This window comes from Mesoplodon mirus (assembly GCF_964341445.2).
Source record: "Mesoplodon mirus genome assembly, chromosome: 17".
Classification (NCBI taxonomy): Eukaryota; Metazoa; Chordata; class Mammalia; order Artiodactyla; family Ziphiidae; genus Mesoplodon; species Mesoplodon mirus.
The window spans coordinates 7,982,398-7,998,742 of record NC_138993.1 but is presented as its reverse complement, the minus strand read 5'-3'; the positions used below and the strand labels follow the sequence as shown (position 1 = coordinate 7,998,742).

Genomic DNA, 16,345 nt, shown 5'->3' with positions numbered 1-16,345 from the left:
CCACAGTGAACTATGAAGGTACAAAGAAATCTATTATTAAACTCTATCATAACTGTCATATGCATCATTGTCATGTGCGTCAATCACATCAGTATGACCGACTGAAAACTTGTAACCTTTGTTAGCAGTAAGAGCAGCACTTAACCTGCAAGACTCCGTCCACACCCTGAGTAAAGATGTGAGGGAAGGAGAGAAAGAAACGGACACGTGGCAAAAATTATACTAGTTATAAAATATTTCATTTGTATCCTAATTCACCATATTTACAGAGTGGACATTTTGCTTTTTTTTTTTTTTTTTTTTTGGTGGTGGGATGGTGGGTCGCCGCACGGCTTGCCAGATGTTAGTTCCCCAACTAGGGATTGAACCCGGGCCACGGCAGTGAAAGCGCAGAGTCCAAACCTGGACTCTGGTGGACCGCCAGGGAATTCTCCAGAATGGACATTTTGAACAAGAGTCGTCAGAACTAAGGACTCACCTCTCTCTGTATTAGGAATTCCCAGATCCACCGTCGGAACAGAACTGTCTGCGTAATCGCTGTAGTATTCGATGTGACCTGCCTGCCCCGCCCAAGTCTGCTTTACGATGGGGACTGAAAAAATGAGAGAGGGGACCGTCACTGGCACAAGCATCTAGGAAGCCTGGAATCTCAAAGCGGCGGGATAACCACCTATAAAGGAAGGGAAGCATTACTTGTTCTTCTTCAGGTGTCTCAAGACTAAGAGCTTGCTTTCTACCCTGAGAAATGCCAACAGCACAGGACTAAAATCCTCTTCTTGAGGCATTTTCACATATACTCCAGAGCCGAGCACTTCTCATTGCTGGAGATAAATACACTGCCTCCATATAAGGATAAATTTTCTAGTCTGATTATACTGTTGTGTTTACATTAATTTTAACTTTAATTTTGCTCTTTTCCCAATAGGCTGCTTCATTTAAAATTCACAACCGGACTTTTTAAATGCTTTTGACGGGGGGGAAATATAATTACTTCTAAGGACTGGAATATTGTATGCGGTTGTAGCTGAGATGTAAACTTGCCTCCCTCACAGTGGAGGGGGGACCTTTTCAAACTATGCGTATCTCTGCCCGAAGATTCTTACAGGACCACACAACCCTATAAAGGGCATGACCCTACCCCTGAGAATCACTGCATATGATGGCTGATGTCACTGAGCTGCACTTTCGGAAAATGTGGGAAAATAAGATTGAGAAACGTTGCAGATTCTAAAACTCTATCATGAACAGATAAATTATTTTAATACAGTGAACACGAACAGCAGAAAACTCTCCTGGTTTTCTGCATTTTAGGGCGAGATGCTCAAAGGTAGCTGTGTCTCCACACCTGACATACAGAAATCTGCTTGATCACTGTTTGATATTAATTCACTTGACCAACTATCCCAGTAATTATTTTCTTCTGTACTTTTTTTAAGTCACTATCTGCATCTCTAAATTTTAAGAAGGGGTTTCCCTTGTTATTTTAATAGAAAAGATCATCATATCTAGATTTCATATTCTGTTGATTTAAGAATCTCAACTCTGATGAACCAGATCTTCAGTTAATATTTTGAGACTATCAGATCACTTATCTTTCCCTTTTCCCAATCTAAATAAAAATAAATGATATGCAAAAACTACCCATGCAACACCAAATTTAAGTGTCTAGCTATGTTAGTCAGCAAACTGGGAGAGAAACTCAGACAGCCCTTACGTAGAAAATACAAAAGTGCACCATTTTATAGAGCCATTATTGACCAGCTTTTAAAAAAGAAAAAGACCGATGAGCTCTGGACATTTGCTGTAGTCATCTCCAAATTGCGTATTTTAAGCCACTAAGTATTATTTTTATGCATTAAAATGCAATTCTTCTGCAATCATAAGAAGGCAGATATAAAGATTTCTCCATACCAGAATGGACAAAGACGCAGTAAATAATAGATAAGGTCGCTGAGGGGGGAAAAAAAAGAAAAAAGGAAAGAAATCCTACTGTGTCCAAATTCCAGCACAACAAAAATCAACCTTGGCCCTGCAGTGGCAGTTTGCTTTGCATATAATAAGCAGGACTTACCCAGACAAGGCTCCCCGCAGCCTGCAGCCGCTAGGGGTCGCACTCTTGGGTAAAATGTCCTCCACTGCATAAGGGGAAGAAGCTGTGAGGAAAGGCCAAGAACTTCCATGGGTCCCAGCACCGGGGTCCTGCAAATTCTGCTTGCACTTTCCTCAGCCTTTAGCCTTCAGATTCTGTTTGCTCTAAGAGCTTTAATAAACAGGACAGGCATTTCTTCTCAATTCTCTAATTGGAATGAAGTTAAAATCAAGTGTGAGTTAGCTCTTCACTACACCTAACTACTTGCTTCCAGTTTTCGTTTGAAACAGATGAAACAGAAATGTCACTGAAGGTAAGAATTACTGTTAGACTCAGTGCCCAACACCCCGCACAGGGCCAGGGACATAGTAGGTGCTCAATAAATAGCAGACTGAGGACTGGGTTTTGTCAGAATTCCAACAAAAGGCCAAGGGCTCTTTTTGGAACTAGTTTAAAGGAAGGTTTTATTCCTATCAACGATTCATCCTTTCGTACAAGACTGGTACCACCATTACCAATCATTTGAAAACAGACCATTTCAACACAGTAACGTGTTCTGAGACTCTAACAGCAAAAGCATCCAGCAGTGTATCATGTCCCCTTATCACTGTAACACCTGTGCATTTGTAAAGTAAGGCTGTCTCCTACAACAGCAGGTGAAGACTATTTGCAACCAGAGTTGATTCAAAATTACTTCAAAATTGAGTAAATTCAGAATTTACTCAAAATTGCTTAAAATTGAATTAATTCTATTATTTATAATATATTTCATATTGCACTGAGGCACTAGATTCCTAAAGATACTAAACTTGGAGAAAATACTTCAATATAGTTATGTGATCTGCTATGTGACCTTTCAATACAGAGAAGCATACTTTCTCCCACATAATAAAACAACAGTGAATGCCTCTTTCCAGAATGTTTGCCACAAGAGAATTTAAAATTGGGGCAAAGTAAAAACTGTACTATTTTTAAAAACCCTCTGCCCAGATGGCATGTCTTACACATGGCTTTAAAGCCAGGAAGCAGGAGATGCATCTCCCTACGAGGCACAGAACACACTTTTATTCCCAGTGAACTGACACACAAAACTGACTACAAGTGAAAATGAACTGACACTTGAGCCCTGTACAAAATCTACCACGCAATCAATTGTGCATGATGGTTTTGATTTAAGGAGTCTGCTGTTTTCAATTAACAAACGGACCTTTTGTCTCAGTATGACCACAAAGTAAAGCCCTGGTTTCTCTTCTCTTCTCAGGGAGAGACATAGCGACAGCACCAAGCGTGTGCTCTGATTCCTGGGTTTAGAGATGAGGCGTCTGGAAGACGGAAGAGCCCCCCTCCTGGCTGACCTAACACAGCAGTTCAGGGCAGTCGGGCCCGTCTTCATCTGCGCAGCAGTCAGGGGAGAACCAAACCCTCCTTAATAATTCATGCCCTCACTTCATCTAACACGGGGTGTGGCCTGCTAGCTGGCTGCATTTTCATTCAAACCCTCATGTTTTCAGTGAGTAGACTGCACCATGGTACCTCCCAAAGGGAACACGGCTACCACACACTCTTCAGAGTAAGTGTGCTCAGACCTAGAGAGAAGATCACTACCGTGAAGATAGCAAACATGGTTTTGTTAATTCTGAAAGGAGTAAAGTGTTTATTTTTAGGAGCTCACGAAGCTGTGAAAAGGAACTAAAGGCTGAGCAAATGGCAATTTAACCTCTTTAACAAGAGGGAGACCGCAGGAGGAGAAACACCTCAAGCCACCGCGAACAGAAACGGTGGCCACGAGGTATCTGGGAACCGCGTGGCAGAAGAACACAGAGAAAATTCGTAACATCCACTGACAGCTCACGTCACACAAGGAAAAACACATAACCCAAGAGGAAGTGATCAGGAGGAACGTTAAACTCCAGAGATCGCTTCCTTGCTTAAACATAACTTCACATGCTGTGGCAGTTCATCACTTTATGTAAGACCTTCAGAGTCTCTTTAAAACCCTACCAACTGCTTGCATGTCGGCCAGCACTGCTGTTCCAATGCTGTCAATATGTATTTCTTTCTTAAGCCAAAAGATAGAGTATATTTTTGCTAACTGTGTCCTAAGTTGCTTTATTTCATCTAAATCAGAATCAAGACACAAGCAGTTATCTAAACACTTGTTTCACTGTTGGGCAAAAAAAAAAAATTACAAGATGTAAAATCATTTTTTCTAATTTTGGGACTTGGCTTTATTATCAGTTTTTTCAAAAGAGTATGAAAAATGAGTTCAATGTATATGTTCCCTTGCCTTGACTACAGCCTTAAACAGAATGTTCCATCCCTCACCCTCGTCCCTGGAGGAGCCAGGAGTAGGGGCCATGGCTAGGGTCCACCTAGGCTCGGAACCCAGGGCAGCACACACACAGTGACAGCCTGCCTCCGGAGAAGTCACTGACTGTGTAGCCGGCTCTCAACTGCTCACAGATAAATACAGTCTTGTCTGTGTTTATTTTTTCCTTCACTGTCATTTGGTTTTTGTAACTTCAAGTGTTTCTACCAGAGTGCACACAGAAAGAAAAAAGAAAACAAAACCGCCCAGTCTGTGTATTCTGCTTGACTAAAGCAGTAATATGCGAGGACAAGATGGGAATCTGAATTCCCAGCTCAATGTATATTTTAAATCATTTGCGGGTTTGAATTCCTGGCGATCCCCTCCTGCTACTGAAAATAAAAAGCCTCCTGCCACAGCTTCTGGCCATGTCAAAACTGACCCTGAGCACAGCAGAGCATCAACACAGCTATCAAATACTATTTATCAAGCATTAGATTTATAATACATCCACAGAAAGCACAGCACAGCTCTCTGTGGCAGAAAGAACTGGGGATTTGGAGCCAGAAACCCTGAGCCCCAGGTCCCCTGCTCAGTCTACAAGATGCCAAGCTATTTGTGTCTCAACCCAAAGGCAGCTTTCTCTACGATATCAAGTGAATAAAAATAATGACCACATCGCAAGGAACTGTCAACATGAAATCAGATGACAGAATACATGTGAAAAACACACCAGAAAATGTAAAAAAATATTAGCAGTCAGAAGCAGCTACCATGTCGTTGTCACTGAAACTAAAATGATTACTGGATAATTCTCTGGGCCAACTGGTGACTGAACTAGGTTTCCAAAACGAGGAGCAGAACCCTGGCCTGGGCAGGTTTCACTTCCATCAAGCAAAATGGACATCAGAGCCCCTAAAATCCTGCTGCCTAGACTATCTTTTCAAACAAACAGGTCCAAGTTTAAAAATGGCTGGTCACAGCAACTCGGCTGTGACATCCTCAGAATTCCTCTGAGGTCTCAGGCTGCAGTGATCTCAGGCTGCAGTGATCCCAGATGCAAATTAAGAGCTGGTTTTGGGAGGCTTGGTTTTAATGCTCCTAACAGGCTTTGAAGATTTTATCATTTTTAAAGACCTTTGACTCAAAATTCAAATACAAAAGCATTTGATAGATATCTGAAAGGGTTATCACAACCTTATGCAAGGTTAAGAAAGCAATAAACTAGATTATTATAAATGGCTACATTAAAATCAGCAAACGTTTTTTTTTCATTTCTGTAGAACATGAAAACTACAACAGGGATGGTCCCTAATTTTACTGCTTTACTGTCAACTTGAAAAATGTGTTTCTAAAGAGAAAATACTACCACCCCCATCCCTAACATTGATATTGTACTCCAAATGCAGCTTCAAAATCAAATAAATCAATTTGAGCACTTCTGCTTGCTGTTTTAAAAAAAAAAAAATCAGCTAGTTCATGTCCCTTGACACTTTTTTTTAAACATCTTTATTGGAGTATAATTGCTTTACAATGGTGTGTTAGTTTCTGCTGTATAACAAAGTGAATCAACTATACATATACATTTACCCCATATCCCCTCCCTCTTGCATCTCCCTCCCACCCTCCCTATCCCACCCCTCTAGGTGGTCACAAAGCACCCAGCTGATCTCCCTGTGCTATGCGGCTGCTTCCCACTAGCTGTTTTACATTTGGTAGTGTATATACATCTGTGCCACTCTCTCACTTCATCCCAGCTTAACTTCCCCGTCCCCTTGTCCTCAAGTCCATTCTCTACATCTGCGTCTTTATTCCTGTCCTGCTCCTAGGTTCTTCAGAACTTTTTTTTTTTTAGAGTCCATATATATGTGTTAGCATATGGTATTTGTTTTCCTTTTTCTGACTTATTTCACTCTGTATGACAGTCTCTAGGTCCATCCACCTCACTACAAATAACTCAATTTCGTTTCTTTTTATGGCTGAGTAATATTCCATTGTATATATGTGCCACATCTTCTTTATCCATTCATCTGTTGATGGACACTTAGACTGCTTCCATGTCCTGGCTATTGTAAATAGAGCTGCAATGAACATTGTGGTACATGACTCTTTTTAAATTATGGTTTTCTCAGGGAATATGCCAGGTAGTGGGATTGCGGGATTGTACGGTAGTTCTATGTTTGGTTTTTTAAGGAACTTCCATACTGTTCTCCATAGTGGCTGTATCAATTTACACTCCCAACAATAGTGTAGGAGGGTTCCCTTTTCTCCACACCCTCTCCAGCATTTATTGTTCGTAGATTTTTTGATGATGCCCATTCTGACTGGTTTGAGGTGATACCTCATTGTAGTTTTGATTTGCATTTCTCTAATGATTAGTGACACTGAGCATCCTCTCATGTGTTTGTTGGCAATCTGTATATCTTCTTTGGAGAAATGTCTGTTTAGACCTTCTGCCCATTTTTGGATTGGGTTGTTTTTTTGGTATTGAGCTGCATGAGCTGCTTGTAGAGATTACTCCTTTGTCAGCTGTTTCATTTGCAAATATTTTCTCCCATTCTGAGGGTTGTCTTTTCATCTTGTTTATGGTTTCCTTTGCTGTGCAAAAGCTTTTAAGTTTCATTAGGTCGCATTTGTTTATTTTTGTTTTTATTTCCATTTCTCTAGGAGGTGGGTCAAAAAGGATCTTGATGTGATTGATGTCATAAAGTGTTCTGCCTATGTTTTTCTCTAAGAGTTTTATAGTGTCTAGCCTTACATTTAGGTCTTTAATCCATTTTGAGTTTATTTTTGTGTATGGTGTTAGGGAGTGTTCTAATTTCATTCTTTTACATGTAGCTCTCCAGTTATCCCAACACCACTTACTGAAGAGGCTGTCTTTTCTCCATTGTATATGCTTGCCTCCTTTATCAAAGATAAGGTGACCATATGCACGTGGGTTTATCTCTGGGCTTTCTATCCTGTTCCATTGATCTATATTTCTGTTTTTGTGCCAGTACCATACTGTCTTGATTACTGTAGCTTTGCAATATAGTCTGAAGTCCAGGAACCTGATTCCTGCAGCTCCGTTTTTCTTTCTCAAGATTGCTTTGGCTATGCGGGGTCTTTTGTGTTTCCATAAAATTTGTGAAATTTTTTGTTCTAGTTCTGTGAAAAATGCCAGTGGTAGTTTGATAGGGATTGCACTGAATCTGTAGATTGCTTTGGGTACTATAGTCATTTTCGTAATGTTGATTCTTCCAATCCAAGAACATGGTATATCTCTCCATCTGTTTGTATCATCTTTAATTTCTTCATCAGTGTCTTAACAGTTTTCTGCATACAGGTCTTTTGTCTCCTTAGGTAGCTTTATTCCTAGGTATTTTACTCTTTTTGTCGCAATGGTAAATGGGAGTGTTTCCTTAATTTCTCTTTCAGATTTTTCATCATTAGTGTATAGGAATGCAAGAGATTTCTGTGCATTAATTTTGTATCCTGCTACTCTACCAAATTCATTGATTAGCTCTAGTAGTTTTCTGGTAGCATCTTTAGGATTCTCTACGTATAGTATCACATCATCTGCAAACAGTGACAGTTTTACTTCTTCTTTTCTGATTTGGATTCCTTTAACTTCTTTTTCTTCTCTGATTGCTGTGGCTAAAACTTCCAAAACTATGTTGAATAAGAGTGCTGAGAGGGGCAACCTGTCTTGTTCCTGATCTTAGTGAAAACAGTTTCACTTTTTCACCACTGAGAATGATGTTCGCTGTGGGCTTGTCATAAATGGCCTCTATTATGTTGAGGTAAGTTCCCTCTATGCCTACTTTCTGGAGGATTTTTATAAATGGGTGTTGAATTTTGTCAAAAGCTTTTTCTGCATCTATTGAGATGATCATATGGTTTTTCTCCTTCAATTTGTTAATATGGTGTATCACATTGATTGATTTGCATATATTGAAGAATCCTTGCATTCCTGGGATGAACCCCACTTGATCATGGTGTATGATCCTTTTAATGTGCTGTTGGATTCTGTTTGCTAGTATCTTGTTGAGGATTTTTGCATCTATGTTCATCAGTGCTATTGGCCTGTAGTTTTTTTTTTTGTGACATCTTTGTCTGGTTTTGTTATCAGGGTAATGATGGCCTCATAGAATGCGTTTGGGAGTGTTCCTCCCTCTGCTATGTTTTGGAAGAGTTTGAGAAGAATCGGTGTTAGCTCTTCTCTAAACGTTTGATAGAATTTGCCTGTGAAGCCATCTGGTCCTGGGCTTTTGTTTGTTGGAAGACTTTTAATCACAGTTTCAATTTCAGTGCTTGTGATTGGTCTGTTTATATTTTCTTTTTCTTCCTGGTTCAGTCTTAGAAGGTTGTGCATTTCTTCTAGGTTGTCCATTTTATTGGCATAGTTGCTTGTAGTAATTTCTCATGATCCTTTGTATTTCTGCAGTGCCTTCACACTTTTTTAATGAAAGGTATCTGTAAAAAATCATCCTACACTGCCAGTGCAGGGGACACGGGTTCAAGCCCTGGTCCGGGAAGATCCCACACAATGTGGAGCAACTAAGCCCATGCACCACAATTACTGAGCCTGTGCTCTAGAGCCCGCGAGCCACAACTAATCAGCCTGCACGCTGCAACTACTGAGCCCACATGCTCTAGGGCTCCCGTGCTGCAACTACTGAGCCCACATACTGCAACTACTGAAGTCCGCAAGCCTAGAGCCCGTGCTCCACAAGAGAAGCCACTGCAATGAGAAGCCTGCGTGCCACGACAAATAGTAGCCCCCCTCGCAGCAACTAGAGAAAGCCCACGCACAGCAACAAAGACTCAAAACGCAGCCAAATATATATATAAATAAATAAAAGAAACTTAAAAAAAATTCATCCTACAGAGCTCTTACAGATTATGAAAAAAACAAAAGAATATTAAATCTAGGTTAAATTTATGATAAATGGAATTTTAAGTGCTATATTGATTTTTGATAGTATTTTAGGACTCATATAATGAATGCATATGTTTATTTAGGCTGATTTAATAGGACTTAGAATTTATCATGCCTATTTTAGGTAACCATGAAGGTTTATAGTAAATGTACTTTTAAGACAGTGTTGAGTATAACAAGATTTGAATTTATGTCAGTGTATTAAACAACACTTTAATCCCAAATTATAATTTTCTTTTATTTGGAAAATATGTTCCCCTTTAAAATATAATTTGTAAATATATTATCACATAAATTATATAAATGAACTCCCCACATAGCTCTAATCCCACAAAAAAAGACAGCTGGTTTAGAAATCTCTCCTCTATAAATATCATACTCTTGGTGAAATTGAGTCTGTTCATGGAAAAACATTAAAATATGTGCTAAAATTAGAAAATGCAAAAGACTGTCTAACCTTCAATTTCAGAAAAGTGCTGCTTGAAATAAGGTGAAAAAGAGATAAATTATGTATTTATATTTAAGGTAGGCTTTTAAAAAAATAGTATCATAACAACTTAGTAGAATTCTGAAATGACACCAACAATTTGAATAAAAACAACATTCATCTATCGATACATGCAGGATTTCCTTAAGAAGGAAACATTGTTTGTAAGGCACATTTTTCCTTTTCTCTATATATCTACATGTGAGCAAATACATATCCTTACTTAAAAGTTCTGATGTGTGCATTAGAAATAAATATAAAAAGAAGGAACAGTGTTAGAAAAACATTCTTTTTGGCATTCTGTTACCCTGAAATCCCCTCTCATACTCTTCACACAGCTCAGAGACTGCACTTGGACATAACAGGACACTGTTTTGCAAAATGGATTGTTATTCACTAACTGTCTCCTAGGTTGCCACAGCTGAGCTTTTCCATTTCCAACTGAAAATACTGCTCTAATCAGTCCTTAGAAGGGCTATGACCACTCATGTTGCAATACAAAATTGTCTTTTCTAATTGATCTTGGTGATTGAAATGGTATGATGAGGAATACTGATTAAATAACTGCTTTTACTTCAATGACATATTTGTCATTGTCCCTTTTATTTAGGTTGAGTTTATATCTTGTTTGTACTGTTTTTTTAAAGGCAGTTTGCATTTTTAAAGTTCAATAAAAATGAATAACCCAAAACATACTTCTGTCACCATGAAATTTCTTGCATGTCTTTACTGCGACAAAAATATCCTTCTTCTTCACTGGATTTCCCTAAAAAAAAAAAAAAAAGAAAAATATATGCATACGTGAGTCAATGTGTCTTAACTGCACATCCACATTAGCTCTCACATGCTCTCAAGTTCAAATTCACCAATGTCGGGGACATCAAACTTGTCTGCAGGATTAAGTTTTAGGGGAACAAAGGAACTGTAGCTCCGCTGACCACAAAGTCTTTGCTTAGCCAGAACGGCACCAGGATCCCAGCTCTGCATTTCCACTATGTCCCCTGGACGAGTGTCCTAAGCTCTCTAAACTTCCGCCTGCTCACTTAGGAAATTGGGATGATAACCACCCATACGGCTGCTTTTATGACTACTATTTATTAAGCGCATCACAGGTACCCAGTAAATGTTGGCTACCTTCCCTTTCCTTTTTCCAGATGGTGAAGATTCCGACAAAGGGAGAGAGAAGTAGGGGGATGTTTTAGTGTAAAATAAGAGATGACTCCCTTCTGGGGGCCCAGCCTTACTTTGATGTTAAAGTATTTTTATGGCCCTTTATCATCTACCCAAATCTAGGCAACAGCGATGTTCTGTCCTCTGCCAAAGGCAGGATAACTTCCAACACTTTGGAGGAGCCTGGAGCCCTGCCCTGGTTCCAGCCCAAGCCAATCACTCAGATGAAGCAGCTCACGGAGGGCCTTGCAGACAATCCACACCCAGGCCGTGGGTGCTTCACGGAGGGAGCTGGGTTGGGCGGTGTGTTCTGGCCCCTTTATTGCCATCTTAGGCCTGTAGTGACACTCAATCCTAATTCTGCATCATTTTGGGCTGGTTTATAGCGACACGTAACTGCAGTTTTGTCATGTCACTCAAGTCACTAGGAGGTCAACCCTTCCAGATTGTCCAGGAGAACATTAAAGAATAAGCAAGCATAATGTCTAAAAAGACATCTCCCCCTCAGGAACTGTGCCAACAGTACAGATTCTCTCCCACTGTTGCAGTGTATGTCTGTCTGTGTGTACATATATTCCTCTTTGAAAATGCAACACACAGACTTCTGTATCAATGCCTTGAAAATAACAGACATTTGAGGCAGTGAATATATTTTTCATTATGAGGAAGGATTGTTAACCACCCAGTTGAGTCCCAGGGTCTTCAGGCCCATCCTGGGGACTGGTCCAAGGGTCTACCTTAACAAGTAGGTTCATTCTAAAAGTTCTGGACAGTCTCAGGTGAGATCAAAGCAAGGTCACTGGCTGAGAAAGTAAAGGGGGTGGGCTCGAGGAGAAGGCTTAGGAATAACGGGAAATGTCTGAGATTGCCGCTCTAGGAAATAGAGTAGGAATTCCAACAGCTACATGCTACATCTTCAAAAAAAGAAATAACTCCAGGCTACACCTCCACAGGTCTCAATGCCACTCTGCTCTCTTCTCTTCTGCAAAACAGGGTAACGACAGTGCTCACCTTGTAGGGCCAATATCCCTAGAAACATGATGTATAGTTCTCACCTGGCACATGGCAGATGTTGGGGTTTTTTAGGATGGAAAGTGCTAGGACAACATTGTGCACAGCATGTATGTCTTCCTTTGACACGCAAGGAAGCTGTCCTTCTATTACTTACGCAAAGCGGTAGAAAAGAATGAAATGTAGTGGCACAGGAAGAGTCCACCCCGTCTGTACAAAACTCAGGCACAGGAGTGAGGGGCGGTCCATCACCACTGTCCCAGATGTAGAGAGCGATCTGTCACACAGGAAACTGGCATGAATGAAAGCTCTTAACCAGCACCACAGGTCCACGAAGGTAGGAAACATCTCAAGGGCAAGCAGACCTTACCTTCTCTAGAGAATATTACATTGAACCACATCAATATGTCAGCATTCAACAGTTCTTTTTTTTTTTTTTTTTTTTTTTTTGCGGTACGCAGGCCTCTCACTGTTGTGGCCCCTCCCATTGCGGAGCATAGGCTCCGGACACGCAGGCTCAGCGGCCATGGCTCAAGGGTCCAGCCGCTCCGCGGCATGAGGGATCTTCCCAGACCGGGGCACGAACCCGTGTCCCCTGCATCGGCAGGCAGACTCTCAACCACTGCGCCACCAGGGAAGCCCTTTGGGTTTTTTTTACTTACAAAAATAGTAATTCCATGTGGAGCAATCTAATCTTTTATTAACCGTAAATAATTAATTAAGAATCAGTATTCTGACCTCCAAAAAATTCCAAATTGTCATAAGCAATTTCAGGGAAGCTATTTTAGGGATTCTAAAACATCACAGAGCAAGATAAAAGGAAATATCATGACTGGTTTCCTGCAGGATGGTAATTACATACCCTGAAAAACTGACTGGCTGAAAATATCTAAAAATATCAGGATAAAATATTTTTTAAAGCATTTTAAATGTATTGCTAACTTGGCACAAAAATGTGGAGCTTATGAGGACAAAAATGGAAAGTGAGAACCTGGGGAAAAAGGCCACTGAGGGTAGTTTTCCCCAGTAGGTATCAGCTGGGCTCTGAGGATGCCAAGGTTCTGATGCATGTTAAGAGAATAAAGCCCATGACCTGCCCAAGGTGGGGCATGTCTAACAGCAAAGCCCCACAACTGGAACTAGATGGAGGGAAAAATCATCTCCAGATACCCTGAGATTCTGTAACCAAAGGCAGGCCTCCCTCATTTGTCACCTACGTGTTCCAGAAACACCTTGGGGTAATTTAAAGTGGCCCTAAGTCAGCCTGAGCCTCTAGCAGCCGGCAAAAACTAATGCAAATCCTTACTGAGGAGCCCACAACCTTAATACAGGACTTGGGGGACGGCCACAGTTCCCAAGGAGCAAAAGTACTCGGAAAAAATCACAAAAAGTCATACAAAGAGACGAGATGATGGGCAAGAGCCAGCAGACACAGCTTGCTCAGGCCCAGAAGACTTTGGGGATTGGAATGATTAAGCATAGAATAGAAAATTACTGTTTCATATATTTTAATAAAGAAAAGAAAAACTTTAAAACATGAGCAAAATTTCTGAAAGATTGTACGAGAGCAAATTTTAAAAAGAAATATCTAGAACTTGTAGATGTGAAAAATACAATGCTTAAAATGAACGTTTTAATGGTGAGGATAAACAGCATACTAGACACAGCTGAATAAAAACTAGGGAACTAAAAGATGAAGTCCTCCAAGTTATCTGAAATGTAGCCCAGCAAGAAACAGAGATGGGGAATGTAGAAGAGAAGTTCAAACCTCTAGCATATATCTAAAGTTCCAGAAGGAGATCACAAAGGGGATGAGAAAATAGCTGAAAAGACAATGGCTGAGAATTTTTTTTAATGTAATTAAAAAAAAATAGGATTGCTTAACAATCCTATTATAGAAAGGCCCAATGAATGCTAAGCAGGATTAGAAAAGAAGAGTTTGCACCTAGACATACATATACCATAGTGAAACTGCGGAACACCAAAGACAAAGAACAACCTTAAAAGCAGCCAGAGAAATGGCAGATTACTGACAATGGAACCATGTAAGAGTGGTGGTTGATTTCCTAAGACAATAGCAGTAACAGAAGCCAGAGCACCGGGGAACAACAGTATTGTGATGAGAGAAAATGTCTCACAACCTAGAACTGTACACACAATGCAACTATGTCTCAAGAACAAAGTTGAAATAAATTATTATTATTATTATTATTTTGTGTGTGTGTGTGTGTGTCTGTGTGGTACGCGGGCCTCTCACTGTTGTGGCCTCTCCCGTGCGGAGCACAGGCTCTGGATGCGCAGGCTTAGCAGCCATGGCTCACGGGCCCAGCTGCTCCGCGGCATGTGGGATCTTCCTGGACTGGGTCACGAACCCGTGTCCCCTGCATCGGCAGGCGGACTCTCAACCACTGTGCCACCAGGGAAGCCCGAAATAAATTATTTTTAAAGAAAAAAAATGGAGAATTTGCCACCTCACTAAAAAGGAAATTCTGAAGGATATACTTCAGGAAGAATAAAAATGATCCCCATTGGCAGGTCCAAGAAGCAAAACAGAATAGTGAACACAGACACGGCAAATACAGGGTTAAGCTAATACAAATGATTTAACTGTATAAAGTAAGGACAATATCTGAGTTGCGGGGTTGAAAAAAAAAGACAGAACAAAAATACTGGACAAAAGAGCATAAAAACTGGGAGAGGGATAATCAGAGTTATTATGCTCAGGCCCTTAGATTTTTAGGCTGATTAATTAGCCGCTTACTATGCATGTTAAAGTACAGTAAGTCCCCTGCATACGAACAAGTTCCGTTCCAAAAGCGAGTTCGTAAGTCCAATTTGTTCATAAGTCCAACAAAGTTAGCCTAGGTACCCAACTAACACAATCGGCTATATAGTACTGTACTGTAACAGGTTTATAATACGTTCGCATCTTTGAAAGTTCGCAACTTGAAGGTTCGTATGTAGGGGACTTACTGTATTTAAAACAACCATTAAGAAACAGACATTGAGAATGAACTTCAAAAATAACAGAGGAGGGAAAAAAATGGAATAAAAATTTTAAAAATCTAAAAGAAAGCAAGGAAATTTTCAAAAGAAAAAATGGGGGACAAAGGATAAAATAAAGTGTTAGTAATCATGAAAAATGTAAATGTAAATTTGCTCTATGGTTTGAAGATAAGGATTGTCAAACTGGGAGAAAAAAACAAACACATCCTCTTTAAGAGAGACGCATCAAAAGAGGACACAAAAGAATTGAAAGAAAAAAAATGAAAAACGATGAAGCAAACACCAAAAGAAAGCTAGTATAGAAGTGTTCCTATCAACAAAATAAATGCTAAGGCAAAGAGCATTACTAGAGATAAAGATAAATTCACGGAGAGGAGGTAACAATTCTAAACTTGTATGCATCTAATTAACATAGCTTCAGAGTATAAATAGCAAGAGTTGGCAGTTCCACAAAGAGACACTGTCACCACTATCATGGAAGATGTTCACATTCCTCCCTTAGTAAATGACGGATCAAGCAGACAAAACGAAAGTAGGAGAAGGGAGAGCAGGAGGAAATAAAATATGTGAAAAGCACAATAGATTAATCTATTTCTTTAATAGACATAAGGAGAATATTATACCCCCCAAATTAGAGAACATACATCCTTTTCTCCATTTATGAAAAGTGAACATGAACTAGGCCGTAAAGCAAACCTAAAAATATTTCAAATGACTGTTATATAGACCAATCATACTAAGTTAGAAATCGATAACAAAACACAATAATAACACACAAATATACTGAGTCACAATGAAAAATGTATTTTTTAAAGTCAGTCACAGTCAAAAGACAGTTTAAAAGCTTCTGCCCTAGAGAAACTCTTGTGGATGATCATCATGACACATGTCAAAAATATTCATAGAAGTGGTGACTGCAATAGCAAAAACCAGTAGCAACCCAGAGGCCCACTACCAGCAGACGGGGCAAACACACTGTGGTATGGTCCTGGGAGAGACAGTTATACAAAGTGACAACAGCTTATTAAAGCCACACGTATCAACACGGACGACTTTCAAATTAGAACATTATTCAGGGTACAGTTCTGTTTATATAAAGGCCAGAAGGATGCAAAACTACATATTATTCAGAGGTACATTCATATGTTATACATAAAATATGAAGAAAAGGGGGAGAGGGAGAGAATTCGAGAAAGTTGTTGACTCTCATTAGAACAAAGGGGGACCCTCCTGGGGAGATACTTACAGGTAGCCTCCAAGCAACTGATCAAGTTCAATCTCTTAAGCATAGATATTCTGACTCATCTTTGTACCTTTCACGTATGTTAGAGGGTTTTATTGTATGTAATTCAA

The 16,345-nt window shown here is 39.9% G+C and overlaps 1 protein-coding gene across 5 annotated transcripts in view; it reads right to left on the bottom strand.

Moving 5' to 3' along the window:
* Positions 1-16,345, bottom strand: part of B3GLCT (beta 3-glucosyltransferase) — a 112,482-nt gene that overhangs the window by 28,917 nt on the left and 67,220 nt on the right. For 4 of the 5 annotated variants that reach the window (XM_082602277.1, XM_082602278.1, XM_082602275.1 and 1 more), the window contains exons 9-11: positions 12,144-12,263; positions 10,502-10,571; positions 479-592 (exon numbers count right to left, since the gene is read on the bottom strand). In XM_082602277.1, coding sequence (XP_082458403.1) covers positions 479-592; positions 10,502-10,571; positions 12,144-12,263 — 304 coding nt within the window. The remainder of the gene's footprint in view (positions 1-478; positions 593-10,501; positions 10,572-12,143; positions 12,264-16,345) is intronic. The other variant, XM_082602276.1, reaches the window with a different exon arrangement.